Raw genomic sequence first — 21,368 nt, 5'->3', positions numbered from 1 at the left:
TATACATAGGAGTAAGGTTAAAATAAAGTAAATAGAAAACAACGCGTGCTAAAACAATGTCAACTAATTAAAGCCAATTGGCCATTTAAACACAATTCAACATAACTACTTTACTCATTTCGAGGTAGGGATTCGCTATAGGTAAGGTTATGATACGAAGGCCGCCACTCTCCATACAGAAACTAAAGGACCAGGAAACCCTTTGTGCGACCACTAGCTGATTTGCGCCATAGTTTGATTCATGCAAGTTAAGCGAAGATAACCCGAATTGTACATTTGTACAGAATTTTAAATTTTTTCCAGTCACAGAGTGGTGTTGTTTAGGAATTTGAGTTCAGCTCAATAAAAGAATTTCCGAACAACACCACTCTGTACCTGGCAAAATGAACAAATCTGTGCAATTTGTCCATTGCCATATATGTATGTTCGAGAACCAAGACGTCATTCTTTGTGTACACTCCTCGTCACAAAGTATGCTCGGCAAAAAAAATAAAAATTCAAAAATCGACGCTATTTTAAAGCCACTTGAAAATTGCACTTTATTATACTAAAATTGAATATCCGAAATTTTTATAAAAATATTATTAACTTATTCACTGTAGGTCATTAGGATAGAACACCCCTTTGTTGAATTTTTTTTTTGTATTTTTATGGAATTTTAAAATCAGATTGACACGTAGAATATGCTATATTTTTATAAGAAATTAATGAATATGAAATAATGAAAAGGAAAACTGTAAATACTAACGGTTAAATGGGTGCACTACTTATTCAAATGACGAGGAGTGCATCTCATAGCCAACTCGTTAAAGAGACTGAGTTGCACTGTGAAGCATTAACACCAGACTAGCCGTCAAAATAGATGGTGATCGATCTCTCTGTGCAGTAAGAGTTCCTAAGACAGAGAACCGGCTCTTTGGCTGGAAAACATTAAAGCACTCTGGTTAACTCAGGCTTATGTTTTATAATAGTTGGATGGCGCTACCAATTTTATTGATTAGCTTAAGAGTACCGTAATCTAGCTGCCTGATAGTTCTAACTATAGTATCCAGAATTCTAGAATACCAAATCGGGTTTCCCTCTTGGGCTTTAATTTATGGTGATTACGTTTCTACCAAAAATGTCGTCTTTTGATTGCCCCTTTCTCTTTTCGTGTTCGATTCAAAATTAAAGGCAAAGGGTGAGGAGATTTCGTTTCTTAAAATGACACACTCTTGTAAGGCAAAAAAGGCACACTTTCTGTTCTTTGAAGTTGCGTCAATGGAGATAGTTGCGCTGAAAATCAGATGGCTCTTTAAAACGACAATATTATGAAATACGTGAGTTAGACAACGACAAGAAGGCGAAGACATGCCCTTTGACAGGGTTGAGTGCAACATCAAACGCATTTTGCATCGAGTAGGGCAACATTTTTTGGAAGCAACGAAATCAACATTAAACAATAAATCCGAAAATAAATCTACATAACTGGATAGATCGTTCCATGAATAATACGAGTTTTCAAAAATTGGCATGGGAAAAATATTTTTTCACTCTCCGGAAACCCAAAAATATTAACTATGCGTCATATAGTATAAGTTTTTTTTTATTATTTTGAAAATATAAATATGTACATATGTCTTTAGTTATTTGACTCTATGGACATGAGAGGCATCTGTTGTTGCTCTCTTCTCCATCGTTACACGGTGCAGCACCAAAACAAATTCTTGACGAGAAAGTTTCTTTCGCTTCTGGCCTCTCCTCGTTTTTTTTTCTCCCAACTAATTATACAAAAGAGAAAGTGTCGAGATGAACCAAAACGTGAACTGCTTCTTATGCTCATTAGGGTAGAGCACAAACTTGAGTCTATAACCTTTGAACAAAAATTAAACTATGAGGATCTATCAGACTATTTTTTCCTACATATTGACCCAAGTGGCAGTTCCTGAAGAAAACGATGACTAGTTTTCGAAAAATTTAACTTTTCAGCGAATAAGTAGGTGTGCCTCTAACCCACATGCCACAGTATATACTACATATGTATGTACATATGTACATACATACCTATAGGTAATAAATAAAAGTAAGCTAAAAATGTCCCATGCGCCTTTAGAATCTGCTCTTGGCAAATGTTTGAAAGAGACGTAATTTTGTCGCAATCATCATAATTTTATTTCCGTCGTGGGAGATTTCAGTTCCATTCTTGCTGAAACATCGGAAACATCGGTACGACCAAGAGTATTCGCCATTTGGAAATAAAATTTTATTTTTTTGAAAAAGTAATATTTGTTTGAAAAAGTATATTGCACTAGTGAGAACAGTGGAACGCGATGAGGTCAGCGCTAATATTTATGATAATTTGTGGCTGCATATCAGCAGGTAGGTGGAGAGGAACAAATAAATCCAGTTTAAAAAACCTTGAACTTATTTACACTATTAGTGCTTATATTTGCATATTTTGTCTTTAAACCGAATCTGAATCTCCAAACATCTCCCATCAGCACTTAGTATCGAATGCTATGATTGCGAGTCGCTGAGCGATCCACGCTGTAATCAATATTTCGATCCCGAGGGAGTCAAGCAAACCGACTGTGATGACGCGGATATGCCAGCGTATTTGCATAAGTACGAGCGTCGCATAAAAGCTACCGGCTGTTTAACGAAGGTGCACGAGGGAGGTAAGTGTATGAGCATTACGTGGAAAGAGCAAGGGTACTACATAAAATTCTCCAACTCATTTTTTATATTCTTTCTTTCGATGGTAAAAAAATTGTGCTCACCTTCGTTCGATTTTCCTTCCTTAGTCGCTGATCGCCGCTTTTACATTCGACGTAGCTGTTATTTCGGTGATCCGGAGGATGTTGATGAAGCCTGTGAAGCCCCAGATCCGTATGTGCCATGGGCTAATTTGATTTCGTGTTCAGTTTGCACGGAAGACTTGTGCAACGTAAATGCCCTCAATGAGGCCCAGCACTCCCTAAGTGTGTGGCATACACTAACATTGGTCGGATTAACTTTAGCGGCACTGGCTTTGAACCGCATTCAAGGGATGTTCTAACAATAGTTTAGGTGTTGTGTGTCTTGTACTGTATTCTCACAATAAAGAGACACGAAGTGAAATTTACTTTATAATTCGTCGATTTTTTTCTGTATTCTTTTAAATGCCCTATTTGTGTTTCTATACAGAGTAGTTATACAAGTTTATAAAAATAAAACTTCTTAAGGTGAGCGATACACACATGAAAGCCGATAGTCTTTGCCACTGGTATGCACTAGAGCTGTCAAACTATCGCCGATACTATCGATAGTATCGATAGTCTGATCACTTGAAATAACTATCGATAGTTTTAATACTATCGCCACTATCGTTTCATTGATAGCGTATTCTCTTTCATGGCTCAAAGAGAACAAAAATTGGCAGCATTATTTCATGAACGAACGAATAAAGATCACCCAGGACGGTGTGCGAGAAAAAATATTTTTATTTTTTTTGTGCAGTGCGTAATTTTTTCGCCGCCATGTGAATGAAACGGAATGAAACAATCTGTGTGAATGAAACAACCTAATAAAAAATGACGTTACCAACTATTATTTTCTTTCTCAAATGCAATTACAAATACGCGGTTGCCGTGCTGGGTGATCTGTTAAGTGGTTCATGGCATTATTTCTAAAAGCGCTATTTTTTATTTTAAGCGTGGAAATAGCAGAGGTTATATTGCCGTCTTAGACCGAGCAATGCAGTATATTTCAAAAGACTGTCAAATTGAGAAATTGCAGAAAGCTGTTGCATGAGCAGTGGCACCTTGCATGTAAAGTGTCTTTCGAAAGATTTTTTTTTCCCTGAAAGGCGAATTGTAGCGAGAATTTCTGAAATCGCTTTTTGACTGTTTACACGAATGAATTTCTAGCAATATTTCTCGATATTTAAATGCAACCGTGAACCGCTAAAATAAACAAATTTATAAAAGCAAGATAACGAAAAATAAATGGATTTAGAAAAACATTTGAAATGGGTCGATACTATCGATAGTATCGATAGTCACCCTTAAGACTATCGTAAAACATCGATGGACTTGACTATCGATAGTTTGACAGCTCTAGTATACACTTATGAGAGAGGTCGGTTGTTATTGACATCTATGTACAGGTCAAATCGTTTTATTTTCAATTTCTCGGCTCGGGGTCAAACAAATGTTATCATTGGAATGAAGGTGTTTCGAAAATGTATAGATGAGTTGAGCTTGGAGATGTCCCTTCCTAGCCCTGCGTTTTCCGAGTATTATACCGTTGCTGGCACTCCTTCGATAGCAAACCTGGAATTCAAGAATAATGTAATGTTAAGAGATGTCATCTTCCCAGTACTGTTTACATTTCACATCTCGTAGTTTTCTCTGCCACCAGAGGGAGTTTCACTGATCTTCAACGCTGACGACATTGACGTCAGGTGGGCTACTCTGTAGTGCGATAGGAAAGAGCAATGCGATACGATAGGCAAATACATCGTAAGTAATACGCTGTGCGATTGCCTATCGCATCGCATTTCCATTTCGTATCGCATTACAGAGTAGCCCGCCTGGAAATGGCATTGATGGCCTTAACCTTACCCTCTCCCCACAAAATCAACGGCGGTGCCTTTCACTGCCTATGTATAAAAATCGACGGCGAATAAGCCGAAATAATAGTTCCCACGATAGCCGGTTCTACGTACCGAAATGACACGGGTTCTACCCGAACAAGGGCTATTGTTTCGGCGTTCTAACCTTGTTTAGGTCAGCGAATTCTCTCAAACGCGATTCCTCCATGGGGCAACATATGCTCCATATTCTTCTGCTCAGGGCTGGCAGAGTCAAACCCTAGGGCCAGAAACATACACCAGCCGAGTATGCCAGAGACGACTGCATCCGAACTTCACCTCGGTCAGGTGCAACACTTGCGATGGGTGAAGCTTACTCCGCACCAGTTCGGGTTTTAGCACTTACCAGCAGGCAGTGGACCAAGTCGTTCGTGGCCCCGTGCTGTTGAAACCGGACCGCGTCCACGACACACCGGAGTTCACCTCAGCAACACAACACCAACTCAACCACACCCCAACACAACACAACCAAAGACTCACACACGGACACAATGAATGCCGTTTTGGGAACACAACCACCTAACGTGGACGAGACAGAGCTTCGTCTGCCCAGAAGACTCGAACCACAATAGCCCAACTTCGCTCTGGCTACTTCAGCAAGTTGAATTCGTACCTGAGCAGATTAGATACAGATGTGTCCGGCATACGGAGAAAACCCCACGACTCGACACTTCTCTTTGCATGCCCCCTACAGCCCACTGAGCTCTAGGCGTGGTTGTGTAGCTGCTCTACAACAACAACAACACCTAGTGGATTTACTGATTTAGGTGGATTTTGCAACAACAACATTACTGCAGCAGCTACTTGAAAAAGCCCCCTTTTATGTATTTCTATTAAAATGACTAAACTTTAAACCTTTTTTTTATAATTTTCGCACATAATTTTTTTCTGCGCACTTTTTATTAAATTATGACAATTTCTTTGATTTTAATTTTATTTAAATGTTTTATATTTTCAACATATACATATAATATAATTCGTTTGGTGTTTCTGTTTTACATCAGAAAATTCACGTACATTTTCAATAATAATAGTAATAATTAAAATTTCAATATTTTCTTTATTAACTATAATTATATGAATATTTTTTTAATAATAATTATTTTATTGTAATAATCGGAGTAACTATAACAGTATGTATGTACTTTATTCGTAATAGTAGGCTAATTCATATTTCAGTTAATTATTAACATTTAGTTAAATGTTTCATATATTTCTTTTTTCTTTTATTAATAAATTGTCATTAAACTCATAGCGTTGACGAATGAATATAGTTACGTATGTGTGTATATATAATAAGATGACCCGGATGATAATAATTAAATACATACATACATATAAGGTATTTAAAACAATTAACATATATATACATATTCTACGTGTACATAACTCAAATATATGTATGTATGCATATAGCTACTGTATATAACGATTAAAATTTATGCAATTTTGAATGCAGCTAGAAATACATATACATACATATATACATATATATGCATTTATGAGCTTTGTATATTGTATATCGATATACACACATAGATAGATAGAAAGCTACTTGCACACACAATCAAAATCTATGCACTACACATACATATACATATTTATAAATTTATATAGCAAATGTACATACATATATATTTATATAAATAAACTGTCATATTGTATATTTATGTATGTAAATATTTGCACTTCTAGATTGAAGACATAAACATGCATTTGTATATTTTGAAGAGCTACACATTTAATATAACAAAAGACGGTTTCCACTATGTATTTGTTGTTTTGTATTTCTCATTTCTTTTTTTTTTACTTTTTACCAATTTTTTGGACCTTTTTGGTGGCTAAGTCATTTAATATACATATTTTTCTACAATGCATTTATTATTGTTTTTTTTGTTTTTTTTTTCGTTTTTGATAACAAATCAGTTACTTATTTTGGTTCGTATTTAAAAAAAAAAAAAACATTATTTTGCCAAAGTAAACTAGTGCACAAACACGTATGTACATATAGACATTGTATACTTGAATTACAAAGTTTTCTTTTACTTAATTTTTATAGGAAACTTAATTTTTTATATAAAAACTAATGATATAGAATACTGATAAAACTTGCTTAATTCCAGGCTACGCATCACATAAAACATACAACAACAATAGCAACAAAAAATGTCACAAAATTGATAACTTCTCTGCACTCCGCCGACTAACCGTCAACAACAATGTGTATTACACTCACTTACTCGTGCATATACATATGTAAATATACAACTTATTTGGTAAAAAAATAAAATATTACAAAAAAACAATAAAAATATTTAACAAAAACGAGTAGGCAAAGAACGAATTTGTTTAATTGCTTGCGCTTCGGGTGAGTGCCTAAATAGGTAATGGGGTTTAAACAATAACAATGGGGTGACAACTACATACATATACACTAACAGCACTTATGTAAATAATCGATTTCACTCCTACATACGTACATACATACACAAACAATACCCAGTCGGCAAAATTTGGAATAAATAGTCCTTCTCAGAGTCCCTATGTCGGATCTTTCGAAGCGATAGGCGTTCTTTGTTCGATTCTTTGCTATAGTCTCAAGGCCTATGATTCAGCTTCCTTTATAGGGGAAAAGCTTTGCATGAAATAAGAATCGCATTTTTACTGCGATTTTCTAGTTTATTTGAATTCCTTGGCCAAGGAAACACAACCTCTCGTCTGCTGTCGAATGCAGCGCTATTGGCAGATCTTGCAGCACAGCTTTCTCAGAGAAAGTCTTATTCAAAATGCCCTCCTTGAAAGCGTTTAGTTAAATCGCTGTGTCGACTAGGTAACTTTATAGTATCGAGCCCTAACCGCCAAAACAACGTAAGCGACATTTTTTCAAAATTTTCTTTTTGATGCAGAAATACATCTAGATGCCCTAGGAATATTTCTGCATCAAAAATAAAATTTTGAAAAAAATGTCGCTTACGTTATTTTGGCGGTTAGGGCTCGGTATGTATATATTACTGGCCAAACCCTATCTTAGCACAAACTAAGTTTTTTTTCCTATGCTAAACTAGTTGTACCTAGATCTAATATATCCGTCCAATGCGGAAACAAGTTGGACGCAATAATATTGTGGACTGCGTACCTGGAGTTGGACTGATGAGGGTTATTTTAAGCCTGCGCTTAAAGGTGTTCTGCGCAAAAATACTGTGGCCCCTGATCTAGTTTAGCCTAGGCAAAACTAGTTTGTTCTAAGATCGGCTTTGGCCGGTAACATATGCACACATACATATGTATGTATGTGCGTATGTACATAGTTGCGTGTTCTTAAGCTGATTACAAAATAAACTTAAACAAATCGATGTATTTACTTCAATAAATTACATAATCATTTATTCAACAACATTTATTTATTGCATTACTATTACATGAGTTTGAAGTGAGAATTTTTGCTTTTGCGCAAACAAGCAGAGTATAAAAAACCAAGTGAAAAACCTGTTAGGCCGTTCGCAATGGGATTCTGAAAATCGCTACGCCAAATTCGAATCTCCTCTCGTACTACAACTATTTGCTTTCTTTTACATATGGCATTGGCACCTAGCCAATACATTTCAGTTAGAGAAATTCGGAAATGAAACTATAGCGCAGCGATTTTCACAATACCAATATTGGCCTAATTTAGTAGCTTAGAGATGTTTCAATATTTAGATCTAGTTACACATTCTAAGCTAACCATTCGAATGTTACAATTGTTTAATACGCAAGTTTTTCACCCCTATTGCGAGTGTCGTCTGGTAGTAGATAAACGACTATTATTCGATTATCGCCTTTTCATGGTATTGTGAGCGTCGTTGTGTCGAGGAATCGACTTTCACAATATCATGGAAACGCGATAATTGAATAATATAGTCGTTTATCTACTTCTAGTCGACATTCGCAATAGGTGTGTTTGTATGCTCGGAAACGCATGCTTCGAATAAGAAACATCAAATGTATCAAAAATGTGTTTTAGTGGCCGCTGCTTTAATTGCATTTATCTCCGTCACGAAGCAGGCGAATCGAAAAAAAAATGTTTAAGGTTCTCTGAGGAACTGATAAGCGATGATAATTTTGATTTGTGGAGTTTATAGAAATTTTTCAAAAGTTTAATTTGCTTTTGTGGCAACAACTGAATTTCAGACGCCACAAAAAGTCAATATTAATTGAAATCTAAAAGCAAGGCGAATTCATATAAGCTGGCGTTGCTAGAACAGCTGGTTTAATTTGGCTCGGTGCACATATGTATGTATTTCAAAACTCCTTATGAGTGCGAAAGTATCCTTGAGCGAAGAATAGCTGAAATTTAACATTTGTATACCGAAAGCGAAAACAAAATACATGGTAGTCCTTGTTTTATGAATTCGCCTCGTGTAAAAGCAAAAAATTATTAAAAATCACACTTACGTAGTGTTTAGTATGAAATGTTTTCACTCTTACCAGAATCGAGAAATTAATAATAATTCGCTCATTGTGCAATTCACCTCTGAATAGAGTTCAAGCCCATTCAATTTGATTTTAAAGTGACTTTGGTTGAAATTCACTCGGCAGTTAATTGAAGAACCTGACTGAATATAATGCTTTATTTCCGAAACCTATGTACATATTGAAAAGGCTTAATAAGGTTTTTGGTTGCTTACTTTGATTTCCTTTACAACATCTATTATTTCTCGCTGTGTCCTGTGTTTCAACGAATTGCAAGCGATCAGTTCTTTTAAAAGAATATATATATACTAGGAAAAATCATATGGGAATGATGCAAATTCAATTCAATTGACTAGACAATAGCATCAGTTTAAAGGAGATTTTAAATGAAATGAAAAGTTTACCTTCAATAATCTTATATTACAAAAATTAGCAAATTGTTTATAATCAATGGATAGCAATTATTTATATGAATAAGTATGATTACTTTTTACACTTCTAATGTGCAAATTTATGTACTTAATAACATTTAAGATATTAATTTGAAAGTAATTATTTATAAGAAACATAAATAATACATAAACTGCACAGAATTTGAAAAGATGTGAAAAATTTACGTGCACAAAGCAGGCTCTATTAGTTCGTTTAAAATTTGTTCGCTTAAATTATATTAACCACATAAGCATTACAAGACAAACAGTCACATTTTGCTCTATTGCAATGAATGTTTAGCTGCTAATTTTATTTTCTTACATTTTCATTTTCACTCTCAAACTACAAACCTACAGCTAGAGAGGAGGTGCACTATAAATTTACCATACAGACATACAGAAATGAGATCAATTAAAATTTATGCGCAAATATTTACAAAGCAAATAAATATGGATAGAAATAAAAAGAAAAACATTATAGTTTAAAAAACTAAAAACTCGCTTTGCATAATTTGCGCTCGTACTGTCATCAGGTTACTTTAAGAATGGAAATTTAAAGCAATTACAATTCGTACTGTCATCAGGTTGATAATGGAAATCGCTGCTTCGTGTAGGCGCATAAATATTATATAGTTACATCCCAAGCTAATAAAAGTGAGGTAAAAAAGAACCAAGTGCAATGGGTCAACAGAAAAAAATTTAAATAAATTTTTGAAATGATAAGCAGGGTGTCGACAGTCAATTAAATATATAGAACGAGCGCTGCTAGCTGAAAATTTGTGACCAGCAAGTTGGATTTTTATAGAGCAATTTTTCAGATAAAAAACTTGCGATTTCAATTACCCTTCTTACAGGCACTCATTATCAATGCAAATTGATCTTTTCTTGACGGTTCACTTGGTTTAAAATTACGTTGCTTGTTTGCTTTTTTCAACATATTATATAGAGTGTTATTTAAAGTGCTATAGAATGTCTGTGCAGGATTAGGATTTTTTTGGCTGAACAATAACAAAGACCACAGATAATAACTTATTCTCGTTTTACACTAACATATATGTATATTCACTAATGTCTATAAAGTAAATCTCTTAAACGCTTAGTAATCTACAGAAAATTATTATTATTATTTTTTTTTAATGTATGTTCCTCGTTTGTTGTCGTACATAAATACATCTAGTATTAATATTCATTGTCGGTTAGCGCAAAGTGGACTGGTATTATATGCTTATAATTCATTATTATACAAATTTTTGTTAATGCAGAATTTAGTTCAGTTATCATCAATACATACATATTTACAATACCTATTAGTTAGTATAGGTATCGTACATATTTTGTGTTATATACTTATATTTCTTAATGTGCTCGAAAAAATTGAGCAGTTCATTTCAATGCAAATTCTCAAAAGTAATTAGCATTTCAATCTTATCTTCCATATCGTACATAAAAAAAAGTAATCAACTAACAACCATGAAATTGAAAGCAACGAAATTATCTGTCATAAAAAATTACGCATCTTAAAAGTACAAATAAATAATACAATTCAATATTTTCTTGACAATTCCTTACATTGTAATTCAGAAATAGCATCCGTAATTACATAGAACAGAAAGAGTGATGAAACGAAGTAAAATTAAAACTATATTCTTTAGCGTGAATAAAAAAAAAACAATACAAAAGAAATTATAATGATCAGTTCGAAATTAATTGCCTTCCTTCTTAACAATTGCCCTTCTCTACTTTTCATTGAAATGTGACGATGCCAGCGTTTAGATGTATTCCAACCCCAGATTTAAGGCTCAGTAGTTATGGCATACTTAACATACATTGCACAAGAAACATAGACATGATTATACTTCACGCAATGCATAGATACCTTCTCAACAGCAATTAGCACACTTCGGCGCTCCTATTTCTCCTTCTCCCGCTGTCATCACTCAATCGAATGCCACTTTAAGGTAGAAATCAAAAACCAAAGGATTTATCAGAGCTCTTTTAACAGGCGTAAATGCCAATTATCAATGCATTTGGTAAACTCATGCAACTGAAAAAATGTCAGAACCGGTTACTAAAAGAAGCCGAAAATTCGAAATCATAGACGGAAGTTAAATCATATGAAGCTCTAAAAAGAATATTAAAATAAGGTAACTAACACTTTAGAGCGCTGTGAAAACGTTTACCAACTTTAAATGAAGTCACGAGTAGCTTTTCTAAATGCATAGCATTAGCTTGAAGTATAAACGTATCTGCTGTGGTATCGAACATTGATTAATTCTAGTGCGAAGGATTATAACAAAATGTAAGCAATTATAAATAAATCAAATTTAATCGTACAACTACTCATACCATACAAAAGTTCATAGTTGGAAAACAAAATTCACTTTTCGATTCTTCGTTTCTTTTCACCTTGTTGCTTTTTGGCTTTAACTTCTCCTCAAACATTCACGTCTTATTCAGTGATATAGCTACATAATTCATTTGATATGCATCTATTCGTGATAGCTGTTCATGGNCTAACAAAATGTAAGCAATTATAAATAAATCAAATTTAATCGTACAACTACTCATACCATACAAAAGTTCATATTTGGAAAACAAAATTCACTTTTCGATTCTACGTTTCTTTTCACCTTGTTGCTTTTTGGCTTTAACGTCTTCTCAAACATTCACGTCTTATTCAGTGATATATGTAGCTACATAATTCATTTGATATGCATCTATTCGTGATAGCTGTTCATGGTCACCTGTGACTTTATACAAATCAATACCGGTTTCTGTAAATTATAAGATGTACAAAACAAAAACATTAAAGTTAACGGAGTTCACCCCAGAAATTATTTTCTCCTACCTAATATGCACTAATTTCGTTTGGCAAATGCTTGGAAAATTTGAAACAAAAAAGAATTTCAATATAACAAAATACCAACAAGTGTTATGATTTTATGAAGCACAACCCTCAACGTTTAGAGACTCGGTGCTTAGCTGCTAAACTTACTTGTATGTATGTATTACTAAACTTCAAGATTAACGTCATATTCATGAGCACATGTTTATATATATATGTTTGTGTGTGGGTTTGTATTATTACACTTTCATTTGCCGCATTTCTCTATGACTGTTATTTACTACGTTTGCTCAAGCTCCACTGCACTGCAAGCTATCAAAAAATTTTCCAACATACACAATTTTGACGCAATCATTTTTTATGTCGGGATGTATGTACGGTTTGTTTGTCAACGCCATGCGTTTTTATTCCAACTTCATTTCATTTTTCTATACATCTAAACAAAGTTTTAGTTTTTGCATTTTTTTTCTTCTTTTTACCACGCCTATATAGAGTATTTTATCCGTTTTATGCTGCTGTATTCTACAACAATATGTGTATGTATATGTATATAAATGATTATTACAACTATATAGTAATAGGCATAATAACACTCATCAAATAGTGCGTTGGCATTTCAGCCACGAGAATTACTTTATAATGCATATATGTATGTATGTATGTATATAGTTATATATATATGAAGTATAATTATACGAAAAATACTGCGCCTTGAACATTTCACGCCAATCTGTGCTCCTGGACATGTCCCATCATCATCATCATCAATAGAAGACTTTTCGGCGGGCATTTTTGAATGAAATAATTTTTATATGCTTCCAATCTGGTTTAGTTGGCTTGAAATTCGTGCCAGCGGCTCTTTGGCGAGTGCTGCATAAGCATTTAGCTTTTTCATTGCTTTTCTTTTAACTTTATTTTCATGTTAAGCATTCAAAGAGTTTCACACTGAACTCTCATTGTCTTCGCGGCAGGAGGAAAACAAACAAAATACAGAAGCACGTTACTAAACGCTTTAGCGCCTCATTTGAGCCTTTGCGAGCAACAAATGATTTACAAATATGTGGCACATTCTTTGTCGGAAGGTGTGTATGATTTTTTTTCTATTTAGATGTTTGTGTATGCGTCCATTCGCTTAAATACCATCAAATCCATATACTTCAAGCACACGTATTTCGAAATCACCAGAGGGACATAGCGGCGGATTGTTGAATGTCTTGCAGCTGTCTGTTTTGCCAAAACGTATATTCTCATCCATCCAAATGGCTTGGCCCTCACTGTTGGAAAAAGAAAGGAGTGATTAAAAAAAAAAGGATAAAGATGTGCAAAGTATATCTGTGATCTTTTAACAGAAAAGGTCCCCTCAAACAGCTAAAGATTTTTAAGAAACAAAGTCAAAGCCGCACAACTAGGTAGTCCACAGATAGTATTTTTTTGTTTTTTTGTATTTGTAGAGGAATTTATTTACCCGCCACCAATGGTAATCATCTTTGAATCGGCTGCCATGAATAGCTCCGACGCATGCCCCAAATCCTTTTCATTTTCAATGCCAACCCATGGGTATTTGGCACGTTCTGGGTAGAGCGAGAAGAGGAAGGTTTCGCCGGTGCCAAAGTAGGCCTGTCGTTGGCCCTTGTCGTCTTTGACATTGCGTTCAAACCAACGCGATGAGCAGTAGGCGCCGAAGACCTGTAATTGGAGAGAGTGTGTTTGAGTGAAACTTCCATTTAATATTATTGCAGTTTTTTTTTTTTTTTGTCATTTGCTTACCTCATTATTGCACGTTTTGATCATCATTAACGTAGGCTCATGTTGCTCCACGCGCACATAGAAAGTAGTCAGCGAGCAGCCATGTTCCTCTGTGGTATAGAGCAGTACCGGCTGATACATTGTTATTCTGACGGGCAGCCATGACCAGAGTGTAAAGAGCTGCGAAGATGCAGGGGGAGAAATTATTAGTTTGGCGTATTTTTGGAGTTCGAGGTTTTTTACTATTTGTAAAGTAAAGCGTTTGAGTGTAAATTTAATCAAAAACAAAAGTAGTAGCCATACACGCAATTAAATAGATACAAAACAAGTTGTTTAGTATTAATCATACATATTTAACAAATTTCGAACACTCAATTAAATTATACGAAATTAAGAATTTCATAAACATTTTCTAAATATACTTTTATAGTAACTGATTAATTTTTTTTTCATTTTATAAAAGAAATTAACTATTTAGTATACAAAGAGCTTAACAACGTCATGCAACTCAGATCAGAAAGAAAACTATATGTACAGTATCGGTCATATCTATAGCACGCCGTTTCCAAGTGATATTGTGTGCATTGTTCATTTACTTATTTTTAAGAATTTTCAATTAAAATTTAGTTCATTCTCAGACAAACCCCATATATACCCAAGTTCAACAATTTGTAGAAAACTACAAAAAAGGGTAACAAATTTTCACCTAAATTTGAAACTTTTTTCCCGGAAGTGTTAGAATTTTTTTGAGTACACTGTTTTTTAGCCCCTGCAATTTTAGTCTGATATTGTGCAAATTTCAAGTGGCTCCAAATTATCGTTTATTTTTTAGAATTTTTTTTTGTCGCATTGGCTTCCATATAATGAATAAACTAAATTTTTTTGTATATGGAAGAAAACCGCAACATCCTTGGCGAAAAAAATTCTAAAAAATCAGCGGTAACTTTTAGCCACTTGAAACTTGCACATTATCAGACTAAAATTGATTGGGCTATAAAACTGTGTATTCAGAAAAATTCAAACACTTCCGAGAAAAAAGTTTGAAATTTAGGTGAAAATTTGTTGCACTTTTTTGTAGTTTTCTACAAATTTTTAAACTTGGGTTTATATGGGTTTTGTTAGAGAAAGAACTGTATTTTAATTGAAAATTCTTAAAAATAAATAAATAAATATAAGTGGCACACAATATCACTTTGAAATGGCGTGCTATAGATATGACCGATACTGTATATATACAATAAAATTCCTTTCTTTAAAAAAAAGAAAGTAAAACGATATACATAGTAATGGTTATCGGAAATCAAAAGAAATCGTACAACATTAATTACAAAACAGTATCGGCTGTAAAAACATCCAAGGGGTACTTAAGCAAAAACTTCAATAATTGCTAACATCCTAAACTAAAATGTATATTGCAAATTTAAAATGCAAATAGCAGGTACGCCTTTATGGTTGTACGTAAGTATGTATGTACATTTGAAACTATTTTTATACGTATATGTATATGTTTTTTATCTAATGTGCCTCGATGTTTTGTGTTGACTAGCGTTTTGAATCGGATTGACGCCATGACTATTATAATTTTTATTAGGGTTGTTGTTGATGTTTGTGTGATTTTATTGTAGTTTTTATTTGTATGGGTTGTAGTTCAACCTTGGAAGTACCGTACTATTTGTTTGCGTTTTTTGATGCGATAAAAAGTAAAGTTATGCCAAAAAGTTATAGTGCATAAGTACGTATTTGCTTTGTGTCGCTTCCTAATTTGACCAAAATGGAAAGTTTTTTCGTTTTATAGCAACAAATCTTACCTGTAACATTACAATTTGTACTGTTACTTTACTTGATTTCTAAAAAATACAATTATTCTCGCTCAGTAACAAAATAATCGACAAATTAGTGCTGGAACTATCCGTATATTCGAATATCCAGATATCTGTTCGGATATTCGCGCAAACGGATAGAACCCGAAGAGTACACAAATCTAGTTTATATTCGTTTACTTTGTTATCCCGATATATATTTCAAACAGTATTTGAACGGATTCGTAAAATTCTTCTCAAAGTTACTGAATCTATCGAGTTGAAAAATAGATTAGGGAAACACTTTACAGGATTGTTATTTTCTTGCTCATCTTTAGATTAGAATCTGGATAGTACTTTTTGGATATATTATTCAGGATAGTTTTCTTAATCGACTAGTATTTTCTTCCAGACCCGTTTGGTTTTTTGTTATAAAAATGTCAAATTGACCAGCTAATTTGAAAATATATATGTGCATACATACATACACATATATGTGCATATATATTTCAATTTGAATGCTGAGATTATCGAAAACATTCAAACAAAAAAAATCAAAGTAAAAATCACATTTTGGTGAGATGATGCGAACGAGCGGTGCAATAAAACACGGCGATGACTTCCACCAATCATTTAATTTAAATACATCGAATGTTTTATAAAGAAATACGCATTGATTCGATTTTTACTAAACAAAAGAAGTGAATCATTCAAACACTAAGCAAAATTGTGTTACATTGAGATTTTCCATTACATAAATGTGTTTTAAAAACGTCCACTTTATACCAACTTGAAATACGGTTTTCTTTATTTTTATTTATATAAATTTACAAAAATCACACTTACATCTTCGCCGGAGCAAACTAGACTCTTTAGATTGTGTATGGGATAAACGCCCATTGCGACTGCTCTGTGCCCGGGCGATTTTTCACCCTTTCGAACAGAAGGAAATGGGTTGCAGAATTTTTAAGGCAATGAAAAACAAAAACACAAAGGATTGGAAGTCGAATACAAAGGAAATCATAGGAAAAGTGATGGATATTTTTACAACGAAAGGTGTAGGCCGAATTTGGAAAACAGGAATTATTTTCGGAACAAACATAAAAAAAAGATAAATTTTTTTTGTTTGAAAACGAAATTATTTAATCGCATGTTGCCAAAATTTGGAAATAATTTGTTGGCAGTAGGGGAGAGCGAGAGAGAGAGAGAGATTTGTTCACATTTTTTGTGGCAGCATTTCAAAAAGAGAAAAAGAAAGTACAATTAAATGTATTGGTACTGTTTAAATTTGTTTTAGTTAAGAAAAGTTTTACACAATTTTCAATAAATTTTGCACATCAAATTTCAGCCAATCAATAAACCAATAAATTTAATATAGTAAATCACAACAAAACTTCAGTCCTTTCCTTGTTGCCNCAACGTATACCAACTTGAAATACGGTTTTCTTTATTTTTGTTTATATAAATTTACAAAAATCACACTTACATCTTCGCCGGAGCAAACTAGACTCTTTAGATTGTGTATGGGATAAACGCCCATTGCGACTGCTCTGTGCCCGGGCGATTTTTCACCCTTTCGAACAGAAGGAAATGGGTTGCAGAATTTTTAAGGCAATGAAAAACAAAAACACAAAGGATTGGAAGTCGAATACAAAGGAAATCATAGGAAAAGTGATGGATATTTTTACAACGAAAGGTGTAGGCCGAATTTGGAAAACAGGAATTATTTTCGGAACAAACATAAAAAAAAAAATAAAAAATTAATTAATTTTTTTTTTTTGAAAACGAAATTATTTAACCGCATGTTGCCAAGATTTGGAAATAATTTGTTGGCAGTAGGGGAGAGCGAGAGAGCGAGAGAGAGAGATTTATTCACATTTTTTGTGGCAGCATTTCAAAAAGAGAAAAAGAAAGTACAATTAAATGTATTGGTACTGTTTCAATTTGTTTTAGTTAAGAAAAGTTTTACACAATTTTCAATAAATTTTGCACATCAAATTTCAGCCAATCAATAAACCAATAAATTTAATATAGTAAATCACAACAAAACTTCAGTCCTTTCCTTGTTGCCAAATAACAAATACAATGTTTTCATAAAACACTTGAGTTAAAAAAAAAAATACAGTATTGAAACAATCTCGAAACGATTTAGCAATTGAGAACTAAAAACAATTGACATATCATGCCATTTTCGCCAGTTGAAATGTGGAGAAATGAGAGAAAACTAAAATCATGACTCTATTGCAGGATTTGTGTGGACAAAGAGCGCAAGAAAATGCACACAAATAGATAAGTTAAGTGGTGAGGAGGCGATACGATAGGTAAGCAAAATGACAAAAAGTGTAGACATTTTTAGCAAAAGCTGGAAGAAATTAGCAAATAGCTAAATTTAAAGAAAAAAGTTTAGTGAAAGCATAAATACGTCTGCATACACACGTACACACACATACCGAACAAGTAGGCGTGTACGCAGCATAGCAGCAGCCTGGAACCAACCAACAAAACATAAAAACAAAAAAAAACAAAGCTGCAACACCGACAAATCATCGCAAGCAAACAAGCCAGCAGAAGGAACAACCAAAACGGCCACAAAACAAAACTCAAAGGCAAACATAAACAGAAAATTTTAAAAACTGAAATTGCAATCCAACTCAAAAAAATAAAAACTAAATATAGCATACAACAAGTAGTAGAACCAGCTTTGCATTTGCACTTTTAGCAGCACTTAAAAACTAAGATTACGTTTGTTTTTTGTGTTCGTTCTTTTTTACAAAATTCGAATGTTTTGATAATAAAAAGTTATTTTGAGTGTCCCATACCAAATTGCGACAGGTCTCGGTGTACAATCGCTAAAATGTTTGAATGCACATTTCGGCATTTTGCGAGTTGCGAGTCGCGTGAGAGAGAGAGTTACATATGAGAGAAAGTAAATGAAATGAAAAAACAAGATAAAAATCAAATTTTAATACGATACTTGTTATGGGTGTTGTTGTCGTTGCTATTGTGTATCTATATATATATATGTAAATCAGTATTGCTCTTTCTTAATGTTTTTCTTAAACTAAGTGTTGATTAAAACTAAAGCTGAACAAAATACAAATGTATGTGCGCACAAGTAAATAGAAGGTTTTTGAGAAGAGCAAAAGCCGATATGGGGAGAATTACAGGAAAAGCTAGTTTAAGAGAGTGGGCTAGAATGCTTTTTGGTGTTGATTCGAGAGCGGCATGCACCGCAATTTCCAGGTAGTGGCCGGAGTTTACTGGGCAGAGATTGCTTTCCGAAATTAGAAATCACTTTGGAAGAAATAAAAATGGGGGATTAGAACTGATGCTAGCGTCACAATTTATTTGTCTAAAGTTATATATTACCATAGCAAATATTACCGATCTGCCCATTGCATTTGGTTCGAGGCCACTGTGAGTCCAAGATCGTAATTAGCTCTGATAGGTAATTAATAGTGGCTGTTATTGTTGTTTTAGTAATATTAAAGAGTTTTTGGGCAGTGTTTCTGAGGCTAGATTAATCAATTATATTTTTGCTCTAGCCTCGGATTTTAAGTATGGATTCGTGGCCATTTTCTGTTTTTTTTTTAAATGCTACATTTTCTATAATGGTGGATTTCCACTAGGCATTAAATGGCAAAAATGACATATGACAAGGTTGGGCATTAAAAAATAATCACGTTATTACGCTAAAAAAAAAAATAGTCATTAAGTTCATTTCCACATGGCATTTTTTTAAATGGCATACAGTTTTTGTGATTTCAATGCCTAGTGGAAATTTGGCCGGTGGTAGCAGAGGAAGACCAAGTGGAAAGACCAAGTGGAGAAGGACTTGACTTTACTTGGCATTTCCATCATCATTTTATTATAGTCTTAGAAAAAAAAAATATTTTATAGAAATGTTTAATTTCGACTGCTGAGTGGAAGATCGACCTATCTCGGCAGCCAGTACGAAAACGCCCTATCTCAAAAAACTTTTCAAGAACGCCCTATTTCAGAATTCGTTTCAAAAACGCCCTATCTCAGCTGCCGATTCAAAAACGCCCTATGTCAGCACATTTTTAATACATTTTGAAGTAAGATAGGGCGTTTTTGAACCGAATTCTGAGATAGGGTGTTTTTCAATAAAACTCTGAAATAGGGCGTTCTTGAAAAGTTTTTTTAGATAGGGCGTTTTCGAACTGGCTGTCGAGATAGGTCGATCATCCATTCAGCAGTCGATTTCTACCTGGAAATGTTTGACTAATGCGACTAATATTTGGAAACTCAAGCAGCCAAGATTAACATTTAAACAGTCAGCAAAATGTGGAAATCTTATAAATCAAGACCTTCCAATAACTCTACTATTCGGAAGCTGACGAGAAGTTTTTTCTTTAAGAAATCACGCGTGTCGCGGTGTGTATGGAGCAAAGTTAAATTGGTATTGCGGCGAGCACGGAAGGCCTATCGCTTTAAGAGATCAGGAAAAGGCCCCTCATGGCCGAATGCGAAGCTTTGAATGAAACAATTTACAAAATTAATTAAATGAGTACTATTCACTGGAATTGGTAGAGGTGTTGTTAAATTTTTCGCCATAAAAGTGCTATACCTAACCTTGTTTTTAAAGTAAAATTAGCGTCATTTTTTTTTGTTATCATCTGTCATCCTAGTCAGATATAAATTAGGGACGTTGCGGTTGAACATAAGGCATTACTGGGAATTTTCAAAAGGGAAATTTCAATTCCTCAAATGTTAAGCCTCGCATGTTAAGCTTATGCCTGCTGCTGTCATCTTGCATCATCCAGCAGAGCCAGTAGAACTACTCATGGCTTAAACCCGCAGCGTTGCGCCGTGAAATCATATCAAAAATTCTAAAACTACTGACTGGCCAGAATGTGAAATTTTTTCCACATTATTTTTTATCGTATGGCCAGCCAATAAAAAATTTTTTACTCTGGGGAAATAATACCCGCGTATACAATTCAGGATGGAAGGAACATATCAAAATGCATATTGCTACATCTCATTTAAGCCCATTGTGCGCACATATTTAACTAAGTTTGATTAATGTCTAAACTTAAGCTTACTTAACATTTAATTTTCTAATTATTAACGCAGCTTAAAATTATACTAAGCTGAATATAAAAGCTTATGCTTGCTTATGAAAGAAAAACAATTCAAGTAGTTTTTCTAAATACCCAAATGAAAGAGGCGAATGTGTAAACAAACTAGAGGATATGCAAAAACAGCTACAATGGGTAGGAACAATTTAATAAGAGTAGCGAAAAGTGTACTAAAAGCATAGTCGAGATTGTTTTGATCGAAAAAAAAATAAATAAAAGAGAAATGGCAAATGGCAAATGGCAAATGGAAATAAGGAAAGGGGTAAGAGTAATACTTTATGCAATTCCTCAGCATTGAGAAAAGCTTGTTAAAGGATTCGAAAGTTAATGGCTTGAAAATAATTGTTTTGGAAATGAAATATAAAGAAATTTTTAGTT

The 21,368-nt window shown here is 33.9% G+C and overlaps 2 protein-coding genes across 4 annotated transcripts; one reads left to right on the top strand and one right to left on the bottom strand.

The window, feature by feature from the left end:
- Window positions 1–1,812: 1,812 nt before the first annotated feature.
- On the top strand, window positions 1,813–3,219 carry LOC108370556 (uncharacterized). The gene is made up of 3 exons (XM_017625890.1): window positions 1,813–2,358; window positions 2,481–2,657; window positions 2,784–3,219. Exons 1-3 carry the CDS (start codon window positions 2,310–2,312, stop codon window positions 3,035–3,037), a joined length of 480 nt encoding a protein of 159 aa, XP_017481379.1. The 5' UTR covers window positions 1,813–2,309; the 3' UTR covers window positions 3,038–3,219.
- An 8,799-nt stretch (window positions 3,220–12,018) lies between these two features.
- On the bottom strand, window positions 12,019–18,851 carry LOC108370555 (TBC1 domain family member 24-like). 3 transcript variants are annotated; one of them, XM_017625888.1, is made up of 4 exons: window positions 18,705–18,851; window positions 14,108–14,266; window positions 13,806–14,026; window positions 12,019–13,614 (listed from the first exon to the last, which is right to left on the bottom strand). In XM_017625888.1, exons 2-4 carry the CDS (start codon window positions 14,225–14,227, stop codon window positions 13,473–13,475), a joined length of 483 nt encoding a protein of 160 aa, XP_017481377.1. In that variant the 5' UTR covers window positions 14,228–14,266; window positions 18,705–18,851; the 3' UTR covers window positions 12,019–13,472. The 3 variants fall into 3 exon arrangements, with proteins under 3 accessions (XP_017481377.1, XP_017481376.1, XP_017481375.1); XM_017625887.1 differs by lacking the exon at window positions 18,705–18,851 and adding an exon at window positions 17,372–18,526; XM_017625886.1 differs by lacking the exon at window positions 18,705–18,851 and adding an exon at window positions 16,732–16,990.
- Between the last annotated feature and the right edge of the window lie 2,517 nt (window positions 18,852–21,368).

Source organism: Rhagoletis zephyria, unplaced genomic scaffold (genome assembly GCF_001687245.7).
Source record: "Rhagoletis zephyria isolate East Lansing unplaced genomic scaffold, Rhagoletis_zephyria_1.1 Rzeph_scaffold_04313, whole genome shotgun sequence".
Lineage (NCBI taxonomy): Eukaryota > Metazoa > Arthropoda > Insecta > Diptera > Tephritidae > Rhagoletis > Rhagoletis zephyria.
This window is presented reverse-complemented; position numbering and strand designations above follow the sequence as displayed.